Source organism: Plutella xylostella, chromosome 14, assembly GCF_932276165.1.
Source record: "Plutella xylostella chromosome 14, ilPluXylo3.1, whole genome shotgun sequence".
Taxonomy (NCBI): domain Eukaryota; kingdom Metazoa; phylum Arthropoda; class Insecta; order Lepidoptera; family Plutellidae; genus Plutella; species Plutella xylostella.
This window is the reverse complement of record NC_063994.1, coordinates 1,295,894-1,322,391: the sequence shown is the minus strand read 5'-3', so window position 1 is coordinate 1,322,391 and position 26,498 is coordinate 1,295,894. Positions and strand designations below refer to the sequence as shown.

General features: G+C 36.2%; 2 protein-coding genes across 2 annotated transcripts in view; both read left to right on the top strand.

Annotated features, from left to right (window-relative positions):
- The window catches only part of LOC105386690 (protein piccolo), a 49,583-nt gene that overhangs the window by 5,371 nt on the left and 17,714 nt on the right, over positions 1-26,498 (top strand). The gene's annotated exons all lie outside the window — the stretch shown is intronic.
- On the top strand, positions 5,920-10,078 carry LOC105384911. Its single transcript, XM_038121956.2, has 2 exons — positions 5,920-6,137; positions 6,335-10,078. The coding sequence occupies exon 2, from the start codon at positions 6,345-6,347 to the stop codon at positions 7,293-7,295; it is 951 nt and encodes a 316-aa protein (XP_037977884.1). The 5' UTR covers positions 5,920-6,137; positions 6,335-6,344; the 3' UTR covers positions 7,296-10,078.

Here is a 26,498-nt window from a genome sequence, read left to right as displayed (position 1 = left end):
CCCGGAGTGGGGGGGGGGTCTGTGACGTCATCACGTGATTCACAATGCCGTATCGTTCAATGAATCAAGTGATTGTTATCGCCACTGATAATTTGTAAAATGGAGTGGTTTGTGTTTTACGCTAAAGAAGTAAATTTATTAGACGAATCCTTCGATCATAAGGTCAAATCATCTTTTACCCGTTGCAAAGTTGCATTATAAAATTCTACAAACTTATTACAATAGAAAAGCTTAGGTCTTATTTTAATCTCAGATACTAAATTGACAGATTCTGAACGGTTCATCAACAGTTGATTGTCCCGCCAATAGAACGGTCGACTGTTGATGAACCGTTCAGAATCTGTCAATTTAGTTTCTGAGACTATAAAACAGACTTTAGGTAGGTACATAATTTGATGATAAGTAGGCTAAGAAAAAACTCTTTCCTCTGTGTAAGTATCAATGGAGGCTTGCCAAGTTATTCCATTCGTCCTTTGGTAATCTTGTGTCTAGACACACATGTAATTAATCATACAATACAGGATTAGAAGTCTGCGTAAGTCAGAAAAGATCTGTTGGCAGCTACTCTATTGGCACTTGGCACCCACAATGTACCTATCTATATTATAATTAAAAGGATTAAAATTCGAATCCCGGCGCTGACATGTACCAATGAGTTCTTTCAATTTATGTACAATCGCTCTTACGGTGAAGAAAAACATCGTGAGAAAACATGCATATCTAGATTTAGCACATCAATCTAGATATGTGAACCCACCAACCCGCATTGGACCAGCGTGGTGGGAAATGGTCCAAGCTTAAGAAGTCAGTTTAGACCTATACATATAAGGGATATGCACAAAGGTTCCATTCGAAAGACACCGGTGGTTAGACCCCAGCAGAGAAAAGAATAGAATATTAATGTATGTTGTGGTATCGGTAAAGAGGTTAGGTAATATTAATAGATAATAATGTATAGGGAAACAGATGCGCCAAAACTCCAAACTCATAACCGCGTGGAAATGTAGGGAAACTACTGGCAACACTGAAGACAAAGTGGCATTGCGAGCTGGCACCACTTGTCGAACTAAGGGGGTTACTCTATTAGATACAGGATGTTGCAAAAAGGGTATCTAAGCCTAAAGGGGGTGATTCAGGGGGTTATTTTGATCAACTTTTGTTCTACGAGTTTAGGAAATTCTTCAAAATAGTTGCGCTTTTCATGTAACTTTTTTGGTCACGTAACTTTTTACTATACGTACGATATATTTACCCATTTCGTGAACAATAATGTCGTTCAGAATGACACCCTTAGTCACCCCCTTTTGGCTATACCTTTTTTGCAACACCCTGTATATAAATACATGGCTGGCATGGCTGGCATGGCTGCGCGAGTTACGACTCTATTTCGTTGTATTAGACGTGCCGATTGAATGACAGCTCCCGTTCGTTCGTTTTTCGTCACTATAGTATAGAGCAACCCTCGGGAGAAATTGGCAAGTTGCCGCCAGCGCCACCTGCTGGCCAAATAACGAAGAAACCAATAAATAGAAATTGAACTAAACATTGTGGTCTAGATTTACAATACACGAACAAGATACAGGAGTGTCAGTGCAAAAAAACGTCTCGAAAGATACCATCCCACTTCTCCTACGGGCCTCTTATTTTGAATTAGTTCGATAAGAACATTTGTGACTTTATTCATTGGTGCAATGGTTGACTTCAAAAACACTAAAAAGTAAGAAACATTTTAGACCAATTCTATGTGATGATTGGTCCGACCGATTTCGGCCATGGCGACCACTTCGACCCCTAGTTCTGTTGGCGCGCCCTATGTGATATTACGAGTGCCTAAGCAGATAGGTAATATTTTTTTTATGATGCAGTTCTCCGAAGTTTTGTTTATCGCACGCTATAGTAACCTCCTAGATTCTCTCCATTTTAAAATATTTATTTTAGTTTAGTTCCTACCCACTTTGTAAATTAGTTTTAGATTCCGTAAAAAATTTAAGTACTTACAAAACTCAACGGGCGACAGTAATATACAGCTGTTAGCTGATCCAGCACGTGTTTAGCGCTTGTAAGTCTTCTAGAGACGAGCTGTCTTGATCCTAGTCTTATTATAAACTTGCATACATGTGTGGAGCAGTGCGGTGACACCCGGTATGTGGGTCAATTCTTTTATTATGAAGAATACAGGGTGTTGCAAAAGTGGTCTAAGTTATATTCTGCGATTTATAGGAATTCGTAAGTAACAACCCCCATAATAAAATTATTACCGTTAATTTTAACGTGACCATTTTCTATGGAATAAATGATATTTTTTTCGAGAACTTTCGTATAAACCTTCAGTATTTTGATACGTATCCTTCACTTGTCACTGCACTACCGCTGGATAACATCTTCGTATCTATTTTGTTGTAGCTATAAAGTAAGAATATAACACCTGCAATAAAAATAAAAGTGTAATAATTACAACTTATTAACTTTCCTGATTTAGGGCGTCTTGCACAACAAAGTTAATCAAAATTAAATCTATGACCTCTTGCTCTGACAGTATAGTGTCAGACAAACAAATTAATTTTATTTAACTTTGTTATGCAAGACGCCCTTAAACTTGAACGTAGAAGTAGCTGGACTACAACAGAAGCCAGAAGCCAATTCTAATACTTCTTGGTTATGTTTTCAACAATGTTATCTAAAAACGTTTCAGCTGCAATAATGGGAGTATTGCATTCTATAGCTGCAGCATGCAGTTTAAAAGTTGAACGAACCCGTTTCCACCAATGGGGGGCGTCGGCTACGCGCAATGCGACGACCCCATTGGCTGAACGCAGCTGCGTTATACTTTTTTGATTGTGAACTGCGAGTTGATTGGTTGGAAACTTTACGAATATTTTATGTTACAGTTGTAAATATTTTTTTATGAGGTTGCATTTATTTATTCGCGTTAAAGGTGAAAACGGATGAAAGTACAGTTACGAAACCAGAGTGCTTTTACTATGATGTGCTTTTATGAGAGAAAAACCAAACCGCCGATAAAACGCTAGCGAAAAGTTATGAGAAAAAGTTTTTGTTAATTTCGCCTCGAATGCAGAGGCACAAGTGGCCGCCATAGTCATTAGAACTTACTTTATTGTGCATGTAAACTAGTTCCAACGGGGTTCTTGGACGAAGCCCAGAAATATTTTAAGTTTATGCAAGCGTTACCTTTATGTATTTAGGTCAAATTGAGCCACTAAATTAATGGGCGCAACGTTTCTTTGCATAGTTTTGGCACATTTCTTACTTCACTTCTCAAGTACGTAACTAATAACAAACTTATGAGTGAAAAAAGGCCGCGACTAGGCAAACGTAGTGTGGGACGCCCTCCGGCTAGATGGGGCGACGACTTGCGAAAGGTGACTGGTTATGATTGGATGCGGAAAGATAAAGATCGCATCCAGTGGCGTGCTTTGGGAGAGGCCTACGTCCAGCAGTGGACTTCTATAGGTTAATGATGAGTGAAAAAAGTAAAGTAAACTTATCCCTCTCTCCTATAGTCCTATAGATGATGTACACAAAAAGTTTAGACAAAAGATTGCAGATGCGTTTACCTGTCAACAAACCAGATGTTTGAACCATGGAAGTAATAATACAACAGGAATGCGCACTGCACCAAAAAAACGAGCCGACAGAGATAGTCAGCACGGAGCCCTCCATCTCTTTCTATTTTTGGTGACCATAATTTTAGGTAATTCATGAGACATCACTTCTAATCTATCATGTCGCGAATAGGTGTCGATGGTCTCAAAGTCACCTATTATTCGAATAATTCGATTGCAATGTAGGTACGAATGTATTTTGGTGATATGACAATTGAGTAAACAAATGGGTTGAAGGTAAAATTTGTATAGATGTGTTGTTGCAGCGCAAACTGCAATGTAATATTGATATGTTTTTTTTTTCCATATCAATTAGATATTCCCAAGGTTTGAACTAGCAACAACAATCTGTCTTTATACCAAATTCTACTAAGATAATAATAATAATAATAATAATAATAATAATAAAGCCTTTATTCAATAGAAATTTTTAACATGCAATTGACATTATTAAATTAAATTCACTTTATAATTATTCATGCATTTTTTAAGAATTATATAAATTTATATTTTTTGCTGACATTAAATTACAATAAAATTAAACAAAAATCAATAAAATTCCTACAGTTCATTTAGTTATACAATAACATAAAATTAACATTATAAGTACTTATAGAATTGATATCAGAAATAATAATTTAATTTTCAAAATAAATAAAAAATAATAATAATGTCAGACCAAGCAACACAAGCAAAAAAATGATGTTTAATTTATATTCCAAATGTCATCTTATTAAAAGTCCTTATAAGGACAGGTGAGGCCTCTCACTTACTCAAAAATTTCAGTGAGGTGTGGTCTGTATCACCCTAGCTGACCAGGCTTGTCTGGGTGATTGATCATTTTGCAACGATTTTGAGCAATGAATATTTTTGCCATCTTGTTCCACGCAGCTCTATTATGGGCAAATCTCCACCACAGCGGATGGAATGCTCGTAACTCATCAGACCATCTCATGAGTGGTCTCCCGACTCCTCGCCTACCGTCTCTAGGTATCCACTCAGTAGTTAGTTTAGTCCATCTCTGGTCTTTAATTCTCATTACGTGACCCGCCCATTGCCACTTCAGTTTGTCTATTGTGGTGATGATGTCCTGAATCTTTGTCTGGTGCCTTATTTCTTCATTTTCGATTCTATCCTTCAACTTTATACCCAGCATGCTGCGTTCCATTGCTCGTTGGTTCACTAGCAGTTTCGTTCTTTGTTTTTTGGTTGTTGACCAAGTCTGAGCTCCGTATGTCATAGTTGGTAGAACGCACATATTAAATACCTTTCTTTTAATAGATATGTGGAGGTTTGACTTAAAAATGTACTTCAGTGACCAATACTTTTTCCATCCCATGTTCACTCTTCTGTCGATCTCTTTATCTAAACGATTTTGAAATGAGATAACTTGGCCCAAGTAGACGTAATCTTCGACATATTCCAGTTGTTTCCCGTTAGCTATCACTGGTATCTGTGTGTAGTTTGTCATAATTTTGGTTTTTGATTCATTAAGTTGCAGACCAGACTCAGTAAGTGCTAGTTGAAACTCGGAAATTGTATTTTGTAGGTCATGGGATGTTTCAGCAAGAAAAACAATATCATCCGCAAATCTTAAAGCTGTCATCCTGTATCCATTGATAAGAATTCCTTTCTTTGTCCAATCTACTGCTCGAAAGGTTTCTTCAAGCAGGCAATTAAATAAAATTGGGGAGACAGGGTCTCCCTGTTTCACTCCTCTCTTCAATGGGAATATAGGACCTTCGGACTCTAACTTTATTCTTGCGCTACCGTTGCTGTATATCTCACCGAGCAGTTGAATATATTTTGTGTCTATACCTTGTTGTAATAAGGATCTTTGTAGATATTCGTGACTAATGCTATCAAATGCTTTGGTGAAATCTATAAAACAAATGTATAGTGGCTTTTTCCATTCTGTATATTTCTCTATTAGCATATTTAAGGAGTGCAAGTGATCCGTTGTCGAGAATCCTTTTCGAAATCCTGCCTGGTCTACCGGTTGGTTTTCCTCGATTTTTTTGTGGATTCTGTTTTTAAGCAGTGTCATAAAGAGCTTGTAGAGACAAGAGGAAAGGGTGATTGGCCTATACTGATTAATATCTCGGCGACTGCCCTTCTTGTGTAGTAAAGTTATCGTTGATACATTCCATTGCTTTGGTATTTTTCCTGTAGTTAGAATATTATTGAAAATTACTTGAATCGGTTCTATTAGTTCTTCCATGTAACATTTAAGGGTTTCATTAGTAATCTTGTCGGATCCCGTTGCTTTTTTGTTCTTCAAATTACTAATAGTACTTCCTTCCCCTCGGATCTCTGATCAGTTCAGTCGCATTTTAGGGAAACCTTTATTTAAATATTATTAGAAAAATCAAAGTTTTCGTAAATTAATTCTAAGTGATATAATAGGAGACCATAAAATAACAAGAGTGGTCAGAAACGGAGTTCGCGCTGTTCATTCATACAAGTATTGTCATCAACGGGCATAGTACTACACTTCGATCCTGTTTTTTGTGCGTAAGTGAAACACAATTAGTAAAAATCACACGCAACAGACAGAGACGAATCACAGCACCGGTGAGAGGTCTTAGTACGGTGGACGGAAAGCAAAAACGTATGAAATCGTCGATCGCGACCATATTACATTGACACGTGCGTTGATCGAACTCTTCTGGCTATCTACATCCCTGGTACTTTTCGGTTGATTTGTTTAGCGACATCGACATGCCAATAAATAGATCCCCACCGCGGTCGCTTCCCGCGCCGGCTCAGCCCGCTAACCAAGGCGCTGCGGAGCGTGAAAGTTGCGACCCCCCAGCGAGTATAAGCGTCCAACACTATGACTCTGCACCGGATCTCCGGCTCTTGTTGGACACGGTAACCGAGAGAAAAAAGAGGAAGTTCGATCATTCTGACTCAAACATCATTGACGTCATGAAGGAAATGTTCAATGCTTTTGCGCGAGATCAAGATGCGCGTTTTGAGCGTCTACAAACGACCATATCAAACTTGAAAGAACAAAATAATGAATTAACTCTCAGCGTAGAACTGATGTCAAGCAAATATGATGAGTTTCTGGTTAAGATTTCTGAGCTTGAGTCGGAAAGGAAGAAAGATAAAGAGGCAATATACTTCCTTGAAGATAAAATTGAGTACCTCGAGCGCAAGTCGAAATCTACGGGAATCGAAATACGAAACCTCCCCAAAAAAACTGGTGAAACAAAAAAGGATCTTTGTAGTCTAATACAAAATTTTGGAAACTCCATTAACGTAGACATGAATCAGAGCTGTGTGAAGGATATTTACAGAATTAGGTCAAAAGATGCCTCAAATCCAATTCTTGTCGAATTCACAACAGTGATTCAAAAGGAAACTGTCCTAGAAAACGTGAAAGCCTTTAATAAAACTAAGAAAATCGGTGAAAAACTGAACACTGGACACTTTTTGATACAGGGACCCGTAAAACCAGTTTTTATATCAGAATTACTTACAACACGGGCTCAAAGACTCTTCTATCTGGCGAGATCTTTTCAGAAACAACACAACTATGCATTCTGCTGGTCTTCACATGGTATTATATACCTAAGGAAAGATGAAAAGTCTCCACATATGAAAATTGCCTCGGAAACAGATATTGAAAACCTACGGAAGAATAGTTTTTTAGAGCGGTCCTAGAGTGCTATACTTATTATGTCATTGATCTACTGATACATTGTACTCTTTTCATTCTTATGCATGATTTAAAATATGTAACTCATAATTACTTCTTTTTCACAAAACAATTGACACTTTACACATACAAACAAATACTCAGAGTGGATTCTTGCAATAAAGTACACCTCAGCTCCATAAAGCGTAACTACATCTTAGCTATTGCCGTATTTATATATACCTACTACAAAAATCAATCAACAGGATCACTTATACCGCATTGTAAACAGTTATAAATATATATAAAGTTTCCAATGATATTGATGACTGCTCTATAACGGAATCATGTGAATGCGATGTCGAACAATGTAAAAAAATATATCCATCACAAGTAACGCTATCGGTTTTAACTCAAAACATTAGGAGTATAAACAAAAACTTTGCAGATTTTGATATATTTTTAAACAGACTAGGAATTGAATGTGATATACTTATCCTAACAGAGTGTTGGTTGTCATGTGTCACTTCTATACCTACTATTAATGGATATTGTTCCTTCGCAAGCACAAACAATCCACTGCAAAATGATGGAGTTATTATCTATATTAAGGATGAACTATCCTTTACCGTTGAAGAACCGCTACTTCAAAACTGTAACAGCCTACTAATAAAAATTGAACGCAATGACACAGCAATATTAGCGGTTTATCGTTCACCTTCATATAAAAATGTAAGCCCGTTTTTGCTCTCGCTCAACCAAACATTGGAAAAAATATCAAATTTCAAAAATATATCCCTGGTCGGTGACCTTAACCTTGACCTAATCTCAGAAAGTCCAAATTCCTCCGTTGAACAATATCTGACACTTACGGCGTATCATGGGCTGTCACCTACCCACTATTTAGTTACTCGCGATGATAGTGGGACATGTATAGATCATGCGCTTCTGAAATCTACTTTTCCATCCATCACTATAGTCCCACAATCTACTATTACGGATCACAAAACCGTCATTCTATGTTTGAAAAAGCCACAATCCCGACACTATGCATCCTCAAACCGCCTTGTTATTGACCAAGAAGGACTGAGCGACTCCATTAACAAAATCAATTTCGACCATCTTTATAATCTCACGGAATGCAATGCAGCTATGGATTGTTTCATTAATTCATTAAAAACGGCTCTGGAAAATAACACCGCAATAGTTCCCTTATCATGTCGTAAAAAGATAATTAAACCGTGGATCACGCCTGGGCTGTTACGCTGTATGCGAAACAGAGACAAGCTACATAAAAAATCTAAAGCCAGTCCAGATGACTTAATTATAAAATCAACGTATATCCGTTATAGAAATTTCTGCTGTAAAATTCTAAAAAAAGTTAAACGTAGTTACGAAAGAGAACTTATTCAAAAGGCAGGTAACGATAGTAAACAGCTGTGGGATACCATTAAGAATATTACAAATACATCTAAAGTTATAAATTTTCCTAAGGAGTTACTGACACTTAAAGATAATCCCCAGAAATCTGTTGATTACATTAATAAATATTTTTCTTCTGTGGGTGAAACATTGGCAAACAAAATCACATCTTCACAACCCCATATCAATAATATAAAAAAATCTACTATATTATCTCCTAACGACTCATTTGTACTAATTGACACAGATGAAGAGGAAGTTAATAGTTTAATACTAACGCTTAAAAATAAATGCTCAGTAGGACATGATGGTATTACTAATAAATTATTAAAGGATTTTAGACATCAACTTGTGCCACACCTTACATACATATTTAATATGTGCTTAGCAAATGGAATATTCCCATATGCCTTAAAAAGGTCCCAAATTTCCCCAATACATAAGGGAGGTGACAGAAACCATATTTTAAACTACAGGCCAATATCGATCTTACCATCTATATCAAATTATTGGAAAAAATTATAAATTCGAGACTAATTAAATACCTAGAGGACAAAAACATTATATCAGATAATCAGTTTGGTTTTAGGAAAGGCAAATCTACGGATGATGCTGTAAGTACTCTCACAAATTTTATAGCACAGAAATTAGACGAGGGTAAAAAATGCATTGCAATATTTTTAGATTTGGCCAAGGCCTTTGATACGGTGTCTGTCCCTATCCTTATCTATAAATTGCAGAAAATAGGTGTCAGAGGTACGCAGCTAGCCCTATTTTCTGATTACTTAACAGGTAGATCACAATGTGTTAAGGTAGGATCTCACACTAGTACCAATCTTTCCGTGACGTATGGTGTCCCGCAAGGTAGTATCTTGGGGCCTACCCTTTTTCTCATATACATTAATGATCTCCTATGCCTTGACTCATTTCATGGCAAAATCATTTCTTACGCAGATGATACTGCTCTTATCTTCACCGCTAAATCATGGAATGAGACATACCTACTTGCACAAAATGGTCTAAATACAGTTAGGAATTGGCTAAAAGATAACATCCTCACCCTAAACAGCGAAAAAACTAAGTATTTAGCTTTTTCAATACGAAATTGTTCACAAGACCTTAAATTAATTGCACATGACTGTCAGAGCGACCCATCTTCCGATTATAATTGCCAATGCAAACCTTTAGAACGCGTATCATTCATCAAATATTTGGGCGTTATCATTGATAGTAACCTAAGCTTCAAGCAACATATTTTTAATTTAAGCAAAAAAGTGAGAAAACTTATATATGTCTTTAAAAACTTGAGACATGTGGTTCCTCGTCATACGCTGAAGCAGATTTATTATGCCCTCTGTCAGTCACTGATTTCATACTGCATTTCTTCTTGGGGGGGTGCACCTAAAACTACACTCAAACAGCTGGAAGTGTCGCAAAGAGCTATACTTAAGATCTGCAGTTTTAAACCGATTATCTATCCAACCAAGCTTCTCTATGAATATTGTCAGGTTTTTACTGTACGGCAGCTGTTTTTGTGTAGTATTATACTGAAACAACACTCAATGTTGCAATACAATCCTAAAATCCTCTCGAGGCGTAGGTGGTTTACGGTATGCAGAAGCTCTTTCAAACCCAAGACTATGTTCATTCACAGATTTTTCAATTTTCTAGGTACACATATATACAATAAAATTAATAAAATTCTTAATATCTACCCAATGAATATTATAGCTGTTAAAAAAACTATAACTCCTTGGATACAGAGTCTAACTTATGACGAGACTGAAGACTTATTGGTTATTCAACAATAAACACGACTTAACAATCGTTTTATAATTAATAATAAACTAGGTAAATACAGGAATCCACATCTTTAACTATTACACACCCTCTCACACACACTCACACACTTACATATTTACACATCGAGAGGACTCACCACATACTTATTTTATTAATATATTTATAGGAATTAATTATTTAACTAGGTAATTAAGCTTGATCAAATCATGTTTATGTTCGTTACGTTTCTCTACTTTGCGTTAACAGATGTCTAATATTATTTAAGATTACTGAGGATAGAGGCGCTGAATGCTGAAATACAGGCCATAAACCTAGTTCAGCATCAGATGCTATCCCCCTTATTCATAGAAAAGTTACAGTGCGTTTTAGCTAGTGAACTGTTTTGTCCCTCTCTGTCAAAGAACAAATTGTTCTTTGTCGGAGAGGGACAGAACAGTGTATTGGTTGAAACGTTTTGTGGCTTCTCTATGAATAAGGGGGTATGTTTATAACACATTCTTACATATTACTTTAGTATTAATCAACTAGTTAAGAATTTTGTGTAACAAACTAAACTGTTTATCAAATAAATATTTATTATTATTATTTATTAATAGCATTCCTTATTTCTGATTTTAAGAAAGGTAGAGTTTGTTCCTGTGTTTCGGAAGCAATGTTTTTTATAGTTTCTTCCGAATCATAAAGTTTCCTGTAGAACATTGTAGCGATATTCAATATTTCCTTTCTAGTCGTTGTATTGGTACCTTTATTATCCTCTAGGGTTGGTATCATATCTTTTCCTAATGACTTTTTTTTCTCAATATCTTTGATTGATCCAGATGTTCCCATTATTTGCTCTATCATTTTGTTAGTGTAGTCGTTAATATCTTTTCTTATCATTTGCCTGGCTCTTTTTTGTATTTTACTAAAATTATTTCTTTCTTCTTCGGTTTTCTTTACCTTCCACTTGAGTTTATCTCTTTGAGATATGATCTGTCTTGTTTGTAGAGACAAAATTGAAGAAGATTTTTTATGTAGTGTTTTTAATTCGTTTTGTATGTTTTGTAGAGTATTCTCCAGTTTATCGTACATTTCCTGAGGGGTGAAGTTTGTTTTCTCGAATGATATCTCTTCTATCATTTCTTTATGCTTGTATTGGGGTATATAATCTATCTGTTTATTCATTATAGGTCTTTTTCTTAAGATTTTTCCAGTAGAGATGCATGCGACAACTGGTCTATGATCCGAATGTATGCCAAATTTGCTTAGGACTTTGAAATTCTTCATGGTGTTTAGTTTATTACCAACTATGTAGTCAATTTGATTTCGAGTAACTCCGTCGCTTGACATCCATGACCACATTCGTCCTTTTCTTGCTTTAAATAAGCTATTTGCGATTTTCAGTCCATGCTCCTGACAGAACATAATAAACCGTTCTCCCCTTTCATTACGTTTGCCATAGTAGTATGGACCCATTATATGTTCCTCAAATTCCTGCCTTTTACCAATTTGGCTGTTAAAATCGCCTATAACATAGACCTCGGTAGAATTGCTTTCAGGAAATGCAGCATTTACTTGAGAGTAGAATTCTTCAACTTCCTCATTTGTGCCATTTGATGCCGTTGGAGCGTACACTTGTATAACTCTTATTATTCTTTGCTCTATCTTAATATCAATTGCTATAACCCTATTTGATATGGTCGTGTAGTTCTCTATGTAGGATTTCAAGGTTCGGTTTATAATAAAACCTACGCCACCCACTCCTTTATGACAGCCAGAGTGATAGAGTATGCATCCGTTTTGCAATTCTGTTAGTTTTTCTTGCTCTCTTCTAACTTCTGAGATACCCATAATATCCCATTCAATTTCATTTAGAGACATACATAACTCTCTTATTCTTTCGTCGTCTTTTAAAGTTCTTACATTTATTGTGCCGATATACATATTTTTGGTATTATTTTTGTTTGAGGTGTGTATCTCTACATACTTATTTGGATGTGTTGCTCGGGGTTCTGATTGCTAAACGTTTGCATTTTGTTTGCCATCTTTTTTGTGGTCCTATCTTTCTCCTAGTGGCGATTTGGCCACTGTTTTATCCGGTTTTGTTATAGATTGTGATTTAAAATTGGGTGTGGTATATTGCTTTATATTATTCTGTCGCGGGCTTTTGGGCTGAAATTCATTATGTTTTATTTTCTTATTTTTCGGTTCCTTCAGTATATTTTTCTCCAAATTTTGTGATTGAATAGAGCATTGGTTTTGCTTCTCATTACTACTCGGTGGCGATGGGCTTTGAGACAGTTGTCTTTTTTGTTTGCCTAGGACGACCAACTTGTCATATTTTATAATAGCTCTATTGCCCTGTTCAATCTCTTTTTCTAGTAAAGGTTGCAGAGATTTACGCAACTCCTGAACTTTTTTCGGAAAATCTTCCTTTATGTAACAGTTGGTACCTTGAAGTTTCTTTTTATTTTGGAGAATTTGTATTTTTTTTCCAAGTGTAGTCAGGCCGAATACAATTGGTCGGGCTTTGTTGGTTTTTTTGCCAATTCTTTTCACAAATTCAATTTCATTCTTACCCACTTCGATTTCAAGCTTGCTATTTATTATTTCAATTAGGAGGGTTTCCAGCTCCATATAAGATCTTTCTTCCTCAGTCACTCCAAATAACACCAGATTCCTCATTCTGATAGATTTTTCAATAATATCGATTCGTTTTTCTTGCTCTACACTTTCCTTTCTCAAATCTTCTATTTCATCATTTAGTCTGTTAAACTTGCCATCTATGTTATCGTTTATGTTGCTTGTCACGTTGCGTTCGCTGTTAATAATTTTATTTTCAAGATCATCTAATTTTTCTTCGAATTGTATTTGCAGTTTACTGATAGCATCTAATATATTTTGCTCCATTTTGCTGATTTATAATTATTCGTTCCCGTTATGACTCTTTCTTCCACTGTTTGGTTCTACAAAAGTCTCTACATGCGACTCTACACTTATTGCTAAGTTGTCTTTGGTTGTCTCTATAATCGACTCTATAATCGACTCTATTTTCGGAGCGCCCTCTGTTGGGAGATAGCAGAACCAGCAGGTACTTTGACACCTCAGTCAATGGTGTTAGTTCTTAGTTCTGCTACTCGTTAATAGATGTCGTGCTTTTGTTTACATGGGAATGATATTGCAATTTTTGATTAATATTTTTCTTTTTAAATTGGTATATTTCAGTAAAATATTTAAAGTTCAGCTTACTGCGATTGCTTTCTTGATAATACACGGTTTGCGGTTGATTTTTAGCACTGTTCTGGCGATTGTTTTGGTTGCCAGGAAGAATGTTTTTATATCAAATTATCAGTATGTTACTGTTTAAAAGTTCTTTCAACGGCTTTTAACCTTTTAATCCCAGCTTACACTATTCGCATTAGGTATATTCGTCACTATAATTGGCAATTATCACTGGTTTTTTAACACTGTTTCGAACAGCCGGTCTGTCCGAGAAATATTGTGTAATTTCACATGTAAACTTCCTCTTTTGAGTCTACTAACACTACACTATTTATTGTTCACATAAATGTATCTTTAGGTTTGAAAACAATATCGAAACACTATTGTTTGTAACAATAAACGATTAATTTTAGTGGAGCTCAATAAAACTAGACCGTTCGCGACACTAGCGCCGGTACGACATTAGATGGAATGGTTTTAATTAGAGAGTTAGGATTGACGTAAATAATAAGATGAGCGAAATCAAACAACACACATTTTTATAATAAGTATAATACAATGTAAGTATTTATTGGATCTTCTTTATTTACACGTTACTATTCTATTCTATTTTCTGTGGGGTAAGGTAGGTACCTTATTAAATTAAATTAAATCTGTCCTTCAATACGCTCCGCAAGGTTAAAGTTTCAACCAAAGAGAATAAAAATGTTCAATATCACAGCTCATAACTCTTTACCAGCCTTATAAGATAACAGCCACAATAATACCTAATGATACTTAGGTTTAAATAAAACAAAAAGTTGAATGAAACAGGTCCTAATTAATGGAAAGTGATTCAAAAGTACGAATGAATGGTCACCCTAACCATAACGTCTCTCACAACAGTATAAATAATGTCATCCGTCATCTTGACAACTTCGGTCTTGTCGTAAAGTATTTAGAAAAACTACCAATATTTTTTATGAAATTATTATTCATACAAATCCAAATATTTCATTAAAATTACATGTTTATAATGATTTATTATACATTTGTTTTTGAAAATGATATGATATACAGTAGTCTATGAGTTAATTTAATATTTTTTTTGCATAGCTCTCTTCGTACAAAATCTACTAAAGTTTACACAACTAAATCCTAGCAATTGTAAGAAAGAGAGGAAGGGCTCTGTGGTAACCCTCTCTATCGGCTCGCGGCCTCTTTCACTTCAAATATAAATCTTAAGGTGAATTCGTTAGGTCTATTTTTGTTTGCATCATTTTGGTGAGTGCGCATTCCTGTTGTATTATTACTTCCATGGTTTGAACAGATGATTCTGGAATTTTCCATAAACACTTTTATAATGAGCACCAAAATTAGTTTTGTGGGACATTAATTGTAAAACCTATATATAATATGTACACTTTAATAAATAAATAAATAATTTTGGTTGAAATGTCGTACACTCACATGACTTATGCTGCATCAACATCGAATGACATGTTATCATGACTCTCACGATTATAAATATTGTATAGACTAACAAACCACAGCTTTCTTGACCAAAGTAGCAATTTAAAATCTATTTATGTTTATATAAATGAGCAAAAATAGTGGGAATTTCCACGTTGAATGAAAGAAGATAGCTCAAAGAGCTTTTATGCGTTTTCTCATCTCCTAGCCGAGGAAGTAGCCGTTATTACGCAAACTAAGATGCAGCTATCATATGCCAGCACAAAGTGTACTTTACACTGCTCATTATACGGTACAAAGTCGCTATTATCTGTGCCTCGTTTTTTTTTATCAGAGAGTACGCCTCATTTGGTGTTTTTTTTATTTACTACCAACCAGTTTATTGGGAATCTGCCATCCCTGAAGGTAGTCGGAGGTGACTAGCAAGTGGGTTATCCGTTTTTTGCTGTGAGTAGAGGGTTGCAGGCTGTATCGCTGGTTTAGGTTACACATCTAAAATAGTAGACTATTTTTTGCTTCGCCGTAAGAACATGTTCATCATCATCATCAGGTCCTGGGATCCCTAATCAGGGACATAGGGCTCGAAGTGTAGATAAAGAACATGTTAAATTACTTAAATTACTTGCTTGAAAATCTGTCAAAGTGTCTCTTCTTAGGGCGTCTTGCACAACAAAGTTAAATAAAATTAAATAGTTTGTCTCTTGCTCTGACAGTATAATGCCAGAGCAAGAGGTCATAGCCCTTAGTGTGTCTTCGTTATAATACAGTTATAATTTATTTACTATTTACAGAAAAATCGTATTACGAGAAGTCGTAACGCTACGTACTACGTAGCGCTACGAGTGCTACGGTGCGGCGTAGCGCTACGGTTTCCGTAGCAAAAGCGTAGGCTAAAAAAAGTATGGTTTAGGGGTGATTTTTCAATGGTATAATAAACGATATCTGAGGAATAAATTTGGCGCTGTCACTGTCTAATACAAACATTCAGACACCACAGCATCACTGTTATTCATCAGATAACCCTTATCTGACCATTAAAAAATCAGCCCTTAGTAGTTTAAACTGAGAAAAAAAACCAAATTCAAACAATCTCATGCTGCGTCAAATTTTTTATGTCATCAAAAAAGACAAACTCCGAATATTTGTGCTATTTTTTGGAGGCACCGACATCAGTTTCAAATTTCAAGCGAATGTTATTCGGATTTTCTATAGAATATACAAAACTCGGGGCACATCGCGTGATGGAAAAGGCATTAGGTGATTTCAATTTGATACTCTATTCGTATTGCATTCTAGTTTGTTTTTATCTGTCTGCCGGTGCAGGTCGACCTACTGCTGTTTTAAAAAACTTCAGCAAGAATATTTTTCATAGGATTGTTTAGGGATAAAACTGTATGGTTTTCAATGTGTTTTTGGGCTATTATCAAACTTCTCTTTATATTCAGTTTGTCCAGAGAATAAAAATAAAGTCTTTTTTCATTAAAATATCATTAATATACTTAGGTACTTCCACTTCATTTGGCATCACAATGAGACATTCTGTATACTCACAGGCCTCACAGCATTTCCGATATTAGTTTCTACGATAAAGTAATTGAGATTGACTTGTTTCTAGATTAAACGTGGTTTATTTTTTAACCGACTTCAAAAAAAGGAGGAGGTTCTCAATTCGTCGGGATATTTTTTTTATATTTTTTTTTATGTATGTTCACCGATAACTCCGCCGTTTATGAACCGATTTTGAAAATTCTTTTTTTGTTGTATTGGGTTGAGCTTCCAGGTGGTCCCATTTTTTTTCAGAATTTTATCTCAACCCTAAGGGTGGGTAAAGGGGTAAAAACAGGGTATGAATTTCCATTTTGGACACATATTAACCGATTCTAATGAAATTAAGAACGTAAATATAGTTCTTATAACAATAAAATATGATGGTGACCTTGAGCTGATCTGATGATGGAAACGGAAGGCAGTCAAGGGAACTCCTCAACGGTATATAGCAACTACCTCGTGTTTAGGCTTGAATGATTCGTATTGATTAGTAGGACTTTTTGGTATCATTTGCATCTTACTTTTGATTAAAAATTATTGCAAATAAACTAAAAACTATAAAATAAAATAATGATTTAAAAAAATAAAAAACCGACTTCAAAAAACCACTAAAATGTAAGTAATAATTTAAGGTTTAGGTATATTTGTACTGTCACATATAATTTGTGTAAACCTTAAATTATTACTTACATTTTAGTGGTTTTTTGAAGTCGGTTTTTTATTTTTTTAAATTATACTCCCTGATGTATACCCCCTTATCCTTAATCTAACACCCTGTATAACAAGGAACCTAATATTGCAACAATAGATCGTATGTGCCACTAGGCTGGCACAGATAGTGTCCGGAGAGGTCGTCGACCCCGCGACCCAGTGGCGGCTGCCAACATGCAGCTGACCCGGCGGGGCTGCCATGTGGAAAATTAGTTTTGCACCCAAAATTATATAGAATATGATGATTTATTTGTACACAAACAAGAATAGTAGTTGCATCATCATCATTATCAGCCCGTGTCTGCCCACTGCTGGCTATAAGCCTCTTACCTATCACGCCAGTAGTTAAATTAATTACTTTTACTAACATTTCAAAAGTAACGGTATTATCGGTATAGATCGTTATTTCGAAGGTCCCGGGTTCGATTCCCGGCTGGGGCAGATATTTGTTTAAAGACAGATATTTGTACTCGGGTCTTGGGTGTTGATATTTATATTTAGTATCTATCTATCTATGTATTTTTGTAGATATATCAGCTGTCCGACATCCATAACACAGGTTCTGCCTAGCTTGGGGTCGGATGGCCGTGTGTGAGATGTCCCCACATATTTATTATTTATTTATTATTATTTAAAAAATAACTTCAGTTAAATCTCGTACATTTATAAAATGAAAATACACTCTCAGGCATGAAATAGTTCAAGTGACAATAGCACCGAATTACTATTAAACGGAAAAGACAATGACGCTGTCCACAATATTACCAACTCAAAATCTAAATATTTTAATCAAACTTTAAATTAAGGCCCTGTTTCACAATGTCTGGTTAGTGGCTACTTGTCAGATAAAACACATGCTGTCACCCTCTGTTATTATTTTTTTGACAGTGACAGCATGTATTTTATCTGACAAGTAGCCACTAACCAGACATTGTGGAACAGGGCCTAAATGTTATTTTTTTTTGGGTCATTTGGTGTTGACACTTTGGAAATGGCACTTTATCAATACTCGTGAGTGTATAAAATCGATATCGTGAAATATACTCTTAAAAGATTATTGATAGAAAAGTTACAAGACGTTTTACATTTCACAGAGAGGGACAAAACAGTTTATTAGTTAAAACGTTCTGTAACTATGAGTAAGGGGGCTAATATAGGTATATATATATATATATATATATATATATATATATATATATATATATATATATATAGTTAGTAATCTTCTTTGTATTTTTTTTTAACTTTTTTCCTATTGACATCTGGCAACACTGTCCAATGAGACACTGTCCTTGACTGACTTGTTGTTTAAAATTTAATATACCTTCATAATTATTATTAATAGGACTTCGCCTAAAAAAAAGGATAAGTATAGTAAGCAAGGAATAGACATAAGTGACTGCGCGGGTTCTGAACCTCTTTTGGTATAGGACTTAAAATATTCTGAAAAGTCACGTGAACATCAAGATTTTTAATAATAAAAGTATAATTATTATACTAATTGTCCAAATTCGTAGAACAAACGTTGTTCGAAATTAGCCTCTAAGTCACTCCTTTCTACTTACTACCGCATTTGCAACGCCCTGTAAGTATATTAATATACCTACTAACGAGTATATAGGTAAACCTATTTAATACATACCAACATCATACACTCATGGGCAAAGAAAAAGTTCCACTCAAAAAATGCCGACAGAAAACAACATTTCTTATCATACATTTCATTAAAAATATATAAAAATAATAGCGTTTTTAGTTGGTAATATCCTAATGCTTTGTTAAATGTACTTCAAAGCCTTTTCCGTTTAGGAGTACGAGTAATTTTGTGCTTGCCTCAGTCAGTGGAACCTTTTCATTGCCCGGCAGTGTATTATGTTTACAGCATGTTAAGATTCAAAACAAGGCCATTCAATATCGACATGCAGTCTAAAAATAGCACAAAATACCAAATAAACCCAAAATGTACTGTCTCGTGGAAAAGTGTTTCGTGCAGAGAGACTTGCCACGACATCGCATGTCCGAAAATGTGACAACTTCCTCGAGAGCGCTTTTAGCGTTTTTAACATTACCTGTACCGCGACGACTTTTAAAGTACTTATTTCAGTTTTGCGCGCGACTGTACTGGCTGTCATTAAAGGAAAAAGCACGGACATTTTTAGCGCATCTATTTTTCTTGTCACATAGTACATAAGTAGTTTGTTTATAAATGTATACTTTTATTGCATTTATAATTTCGGTTACCCAAGTAGTTTGTAAATCGCATATATTTGTTAATTAATATCATTTTATTGTTTAGTTTTAGTTTTATTACCTATTTAATGAATGTTACGTTTTTAATTGGTAATATTCTGATGTGCTGTTAAATAAATGTACCTACTTTATTGTAAAATTTACAAAGGTAATGTATTACTGGACTTAACTTAAAGTATTTTCTACAAAATTATGCATAAGTGACAAATATCATTTCAAACAATAACCTGTTCTCGTGGTAATACAGGCGGTGTCGACGTTCAACACAAAATTGCTTTTAGCCTCAGCTCCCTGTGAAATCAACAATTTTCATCCTTCAGTCCTAGCCTTGCGGAAAACAACATCCGTTAACTAAATAAGGATGTTCTATATCTATAACAAAGTGTCCTAAGAGTGGGTTCTAATAAGTTAATTACATATACAGGGTGGTTTTTCAGCGAGCGAGGAGACATCAATGACTGTCATATACAATACAATTCAATACAATATAACTTTATCGAACAAAACACACAACATACATTAAATAACAAAAGGAGTAAGCACAATAGGCGGCCTTATCGCTAAAAGCAACTTCCAGGCAACCTTTGGGTGAATGAGAGACTTATTGAGTAAAAGAGGAAGATACACATATTGCATTGCATATAGGTACTTATAGTACAGTCTAAGGCACAGATACCTGACTTCTCTCAGTGCCTCTAGTACCTATGGGCTTTGCAATTTTAATAAACGGAAAAAGCATTTTTTTTTAAATAAATAAATTAAAATAAATATGTGGGGACATCTCACACACGGCCATCCGACCCCAAGCTAGGCAGAACCTGTGTTATGGGTGTCGGACAGCTGATATATCTACACAAATACATACATAGATAGATACTAAATATAAATATAAATATCAACACCCAAGACCCGAGTACAAGTATCTGTCTTTAAACAAATATCTGCCCCAGCCGGGAATTGAACCCGGGACCTTCGGCTCAGTAGTCAGGGTCACTAACCACTACGCCATTTGGTCGTATTGTGCCTTATGCATTGGTTTTCTTCTGTCATCTGCATACATTATCTGTCAAAAGTTTCATAAAAGTTTTCGCTAGGGACGCCACTTGCTACGCGGGAAAACGTAAACTTTTGTTGTTTTCGACAAACTATCAAACCTGTACTAGACGTACAGGTAGGATTGTCCCAGGGCGCAGTTTCTTTGGGTTATTTTACCAATAATTTTTTGAAATAATTATTTTCAGAAAATTTATAGTAACTGCCTGTATTACTGATAATATCCCACCCTGTATAAAGTGCTATTTATAAGTGCAATCGTGCACTGAATGTACCGGGTAGTCCCTGATGCAATAAGTGGACAGTAAATTCAATTATTGATAGAAGATAGCAGACAGCGACGCTTCTAGTTAGTCGTAACACTTGTAACATGTACATACTTAGGGGGTAAAATTATCATGTGGTATAAGAGTTTTTATTTTTCTTTTAAAGTTAGACTGAGGATTTAAACGGTGGTGAAATAATAGGTTTGTTTATATCAGTAACACTTAATTGTACGATCACACACTATATATAGCTCTGCTCAAACGTTATACCTTATAGTGCAACTTCTAAATCTCGGGGCCGTGGGTTAGATACATTTGTTTTTTTCGGTGTCATCGAAGGTCTTTTTTGCTTTTTGCTTGACGAAATACGAAGATTCCTCCTTGATTCGGAGCGCTGCGCTGATTACAACTCTGTCAGAATATTACTTAGGTATATTATTTGTGTAGGTAGATATTATAGTAAGTATGCAGAGCTAAACGCCAACCTCCAGTTGTGGAGAGGCACTTGAAGACGAAGAAGAAGGTACATATATCAATAGTCGCACGCCCCTAATAAGTTCTTACTTAAAATTGGTGTCGAAAGGCAAATGGAACATTATTATTAACCCTTAAACGGCCATGGCTACTCAAATTATTGAATTGTTTTTCGCACTTAACTCAAGGGTTTAAAGTTCTGATCCGTATATTATGGCCGATTAGGGATTTTATACTGACTTCACGGTAAAGCTCGAAAGTAGACATGAGATTTAATTATTCAACTATGCATCTAGGAACAAGAGTGACTGTTTCACTTTGTGCACCCCACATTGTGCATAGGGGTGTCACTGAGACACAAGGCCGCCCCATATCCCTTGTTATGAAGCCTCTAGGACATAGGCCACATATTATAATAAGCTAACTCTGCTATTTATGGAACTTATTGAGGACGCGTATTTGTTTATTATTGGAATAAAACGTATAAATAAGTTAGGGGTTTGGAATAAGTACACAAAGAGGTATTATTAGTTTTAAACTCTGCTAAGAGATGGAAGGGCAGGTGCTGGAGTCAGAAGAGGGTCATACTAAACAACATTTGTTTTACGAATTTTGAAAACTCCAAAAAACGAATTTGCTGTACCATACAAGTTTTGTTGAATACGTGACTTTTAACTATGGTTTTTTGTGAATTCCCAAAAGTCGTAGTGCAATAGTTGTTTAGGATGACCCTCTGAGTCCCTTTCGGGTTACTAAAACTAGTAACCCGAAAGGGTTACTAAGTAACTAGTATAAATTGTTGTAGGATATTATTGTTGGGGTTGATTGATGCCCACAACAACGGGGTTGATAGTTAATGATAATTGATAGTTTGATAGGGTGAGTGCCGAACCGCCGCGTGACGTATGATAATGAAAAGACGTCGTAATGTGTGAACGGTATATTGAACACTGAAATATGATTATGTAGGTACAATTGTCGCTAAGTCTAAGTAGGTCGCACGTTTAAGTAAAATGCAAACTAATGCCTAGATGTTAACTCTAACATCTTCCCCACTCAGAGAAGAGAGAAAATGATATTGAAACGAAATGATAAAATTGAATACATTATCTACTGATAAGGTAATGACTAAGTAAATGATCTGAAATTGATACATCTTAAATAGAAGTTATTCCAAAAATTATAATATTTAATAGAATGAATCTAACATTAACAGAATGTAAATAGAATCTAATGATATTTAGAAAATGATTTTGTCCAATCACATTGATCGATTGTACTTATTTTTACGCGCACATACTACTGGAATTTTATGACCACTATCACTGCACTCATAAGAGAGATTTTGCAATCGAATGTCGTCACTACACATCACACTGGAGTGGCCCACCAGGACCGGAGAGCCCGGGCGGGGGGCCGCTGGGCGGGCTGCCGGGGCCGCCGGCGCCCGGGCGCGCTGCCTGCCGCCGCACGCTCGCCGCCACGCCACCGCCGCGCCGACGATCGCCAGGGTCGCTACTATCCCGTACACCGCCACGTAGTGATGAATGTCATGATTGCTCATACTGCTTGATACCAGAGGTACTCTCTGCTTCATGTCATCCAGTTGTCTCTGAACTTCTGATAATTGTTGCTGGTGCTCTTGGTCTGATATTGATTCTGTGGTGATATTCTCTAATGGCAGCGTTATATTAAACATGTGATTAATAGTAGCCATTTTTGGTAGTTCTATTTCGGAGTGCAGTATTAATTTGTTGGATTTCTGATTGTGTGAATATAATGTAAACTCTTTTGATTTTATAGCACAATCGGTTCCGACAACAAACATGCCAGCTGATTGTAATTGTAATGATGTAATCTGATCTGGGCATAATAATTTAATCGGGCATTTATCGCAACAGAAATAAAAGTATGTATTTATTTGACTCAGCTCTATCCATTCGTTGTCGCATAGCTGGACAGCTGTTTTACATAGACTTGACCTATTTTTCTTCTGACACACATCTTCATCAGCCTTGATTGAATATACTGGAGACCTTAGGTTGCAAATGATTGTTGACTGATCCCTCTCCATACATAACTGTAATTCATTTTGAGACACTCGAATCATTGTATCCTTTCTTAGGTTGATAGCAATGTAATTTGATACTGGAACTATGCTGACTTTATGATTTTGTATTTGATGGGGAATTGGTATTATTTTTAAAATCTCGTAGTAGTCTCTGGTGACTAAGGGTATGGTTATTTCAATGATGATATAGTTTTTTGATAGTTTTGCTCTAGTTTTTAATAGATGATAAATTTTCGCTAAGTTGGAGTCTTCACCAGGCAGTGTAAGGTCCTTGGTAAGATGAGATGATATGATATTGAGCTCGTGTTGTAGTTGTTCAGGTGTTATTAGATGTAAGTTTATTTTCCCATGATAGATGTTGGTAATGGTATCGAGTAGGTCATTTTGCATAGATTTGATTTGAGAAATTAAATTACTGGTTATAGCAGCAGACATCGTGAAGTCATTGATTAATGATATGCTGTTCAAGTCTTTCTGAATATTATTCTGATTTTGTTCTAAATTCAACAGTCTCTTATTGATCGCCTTATGATGTTTATCCATAATATCCTCAGATCTTTTGATAAAGTTAAACTCTGCTTCAACTATCGATGTTTGGTTTTTCCACAACATAACTAAATGATTTTGATTTTGCTTGATGAGGTTGATGTCATTCTCATATTTTTCTGCAAACTGGCTGTCTAGTACACCAAATAAGGTATTAGCTACGTTTCCCACGAGGTTGACTAAGCCTCGTCTGCGCCGGCGCCTCACCGTCTGTTGATTTGATAGTACACCATCGTAGTGCTTTATTTCTCCGAACTCGTGTCGCAGTTGTAACATGATCTCTTCACAGTGTGACTGACTTCTTATCTTGGTACATACTTTGTTTATGTAATATAAGTACTCTGTAATTGTCGACAAGCCGTCTCGGTATGGGTTCATGTCATAATAAACGATAAGCCGCCACTCATCTCTTATTAATTGTGCGTTTGATATTTTGTCAAAATAGACGGATTGATTGTTTTTGAAACTTGTATAGTTGTAGGCACATTCGGAGTTTGATATTAGGCTGAAGAAGAACAATAATGCTGATACGAGTAATGATAGGTTGAATGGTTTCTTCTTTTTAATTGTTCTTTTTGGCCTTTTGTTTTGTTCAGTGGGAGGCAAGTTGCGTTGAGCATTTGATGAGTCATCGCTTTCTGCTGCTTGGTTGTTGATAGTTTGATAATTTTGCTCTACAGGCAGTATTGATAATTTAACGATAGGACGTTTTATTATGCCGTTTTTCGTTTTGACAGTTACCACCCTCACGTATCCGTCCTTTCCCGGATGGACCTCTAAGATTCGGCCCATTGGCCACTTCCCAGCCGGCAAATTCGCGTCATTTATGATAACTATATCTCCAATCTTGAAGTTTGGTTGAGGGCTACGCCATTTACCCTTGATGGATAACTGCGTGAGATATTCATTTCTCCATCGCCTCCAGATGTCGTTGAATATTTTTTGAGTATGATACCATCTACTTCTATGATCTTCTTCCGTTTCAATCACGTTTAGAGAAGGACCGCTTGCCAAAAAGTGTGAAGGTGTTAAACAATCTAGCTCATTCGGGTCTTCTGTGATTGGGCACAGGGGCCTACTGTTCAAACAGGCTTCTAGCTGAGCGAGTAACGTGGAGTACTCCTCAAATGTCAGTTTTTGATCGCCGACAACCCTCTTTAGGTGATGTTTCAGTTGTTTGACCTGACTCTCCCACAAACCTCCTGCTGATGGCCATGATGGTCCTTGGAAATGCCATTCGATATTCATATCTGCTATCTCGCTCATGAACTCTGTACCGAATGTTTCTTTGATCTGTTCGTATTCTTCTTTCAGTTTTCGGTCAGCGCCAATGAAGCAGGATCCAAAATCGCTGTACAGGTGCCCAGGTGTCCCTCTTTTTGCTGATAGGCGTTTTAGGGCTGCAAGCATCGCTGATGTTGATAAATCCGAAACTAATTCGAGATGCACGGCTTTTGTCACCATACATACAAATACCGCAACATATCCTTTTGATGTTTTGGTGCCTCGACCTTTACTAGCTTTCACATAAAGATGGCCGGTGTAATCGACACCTGTATGATAAAACGGTCGAGCGGTGTTGATTCTTGGCTCCGGTAGGTCGCCCATTAGTTGTTGATGTTTTGATGGTGAGTGCTTTCTGCACTTAACACACAATCTTATTTGCTTTTTTACAACACGGTAACCACCAATAATCCAGTACTTTTGTCTGATTACTCCTGTAGTCATTTTAGGTCCACCGTGGAATGTGAGTTTATGTGTTTGATCTATGATAAGTTCCGATAATCTGCACTTTTCTGGTATGATGATCGGGTGCTTCATATCGGGGTGCATGTTAGCGTGTTTCAATCTACCCCCTACCCTGAGGATACCTTCCTCGTCTAAAAAGGGCGTAAGACACAGCAGTTTGCTCTTTCCACTGATACTCTGGCCTGATTGTAATTTATCTATCTCCTTGCTGTACTCAGCCTGCTGTGTGTGCTTTATTATTATGATTTTGCTGATTCTGAGTTCGCTGATGGACAGATAAGGTTTCCAAATTTGCTGTTTTTTGTGATGTTTGTTTGATAAATATTGCACGAAACGCTTCAACCATGCGATTGAACGTACAACTTTTTTCAGGGAGCTGAAATGCTTGATGACCTTATTGATGACGTCATTGTTGTCTTGCTGCGTGACGTTTACTTGTTTTATCTTTTTGATTTCTTGATCGGTTTGATATGTTTCTTTTTGAGCGGCTGTATTTTCGAACTCTCGAAGCCATTCCGGCCCGCACCACCAGAGGGCGTTGTTCTTGAGTTCTGTGGCTGATTGTCCTCGGCTAGCACAGTCTGCCGGATTATCTGCTGATGCCACATACCTCCATGAGTCCGATGGGATGGTCTTCACCACCTTTGATACTCTATTGGCCACGAAAGTTTTCCAACGTGCTG

Coding starts and splice junctions, on each gene's coding strand:
- LOC105384911 (XM_038121956.2), top strand. CDS start 6,345: ATGCCAATAAATAGATCCCCACCGCGGTCGCTTCCCGCGCCGGCTCAG.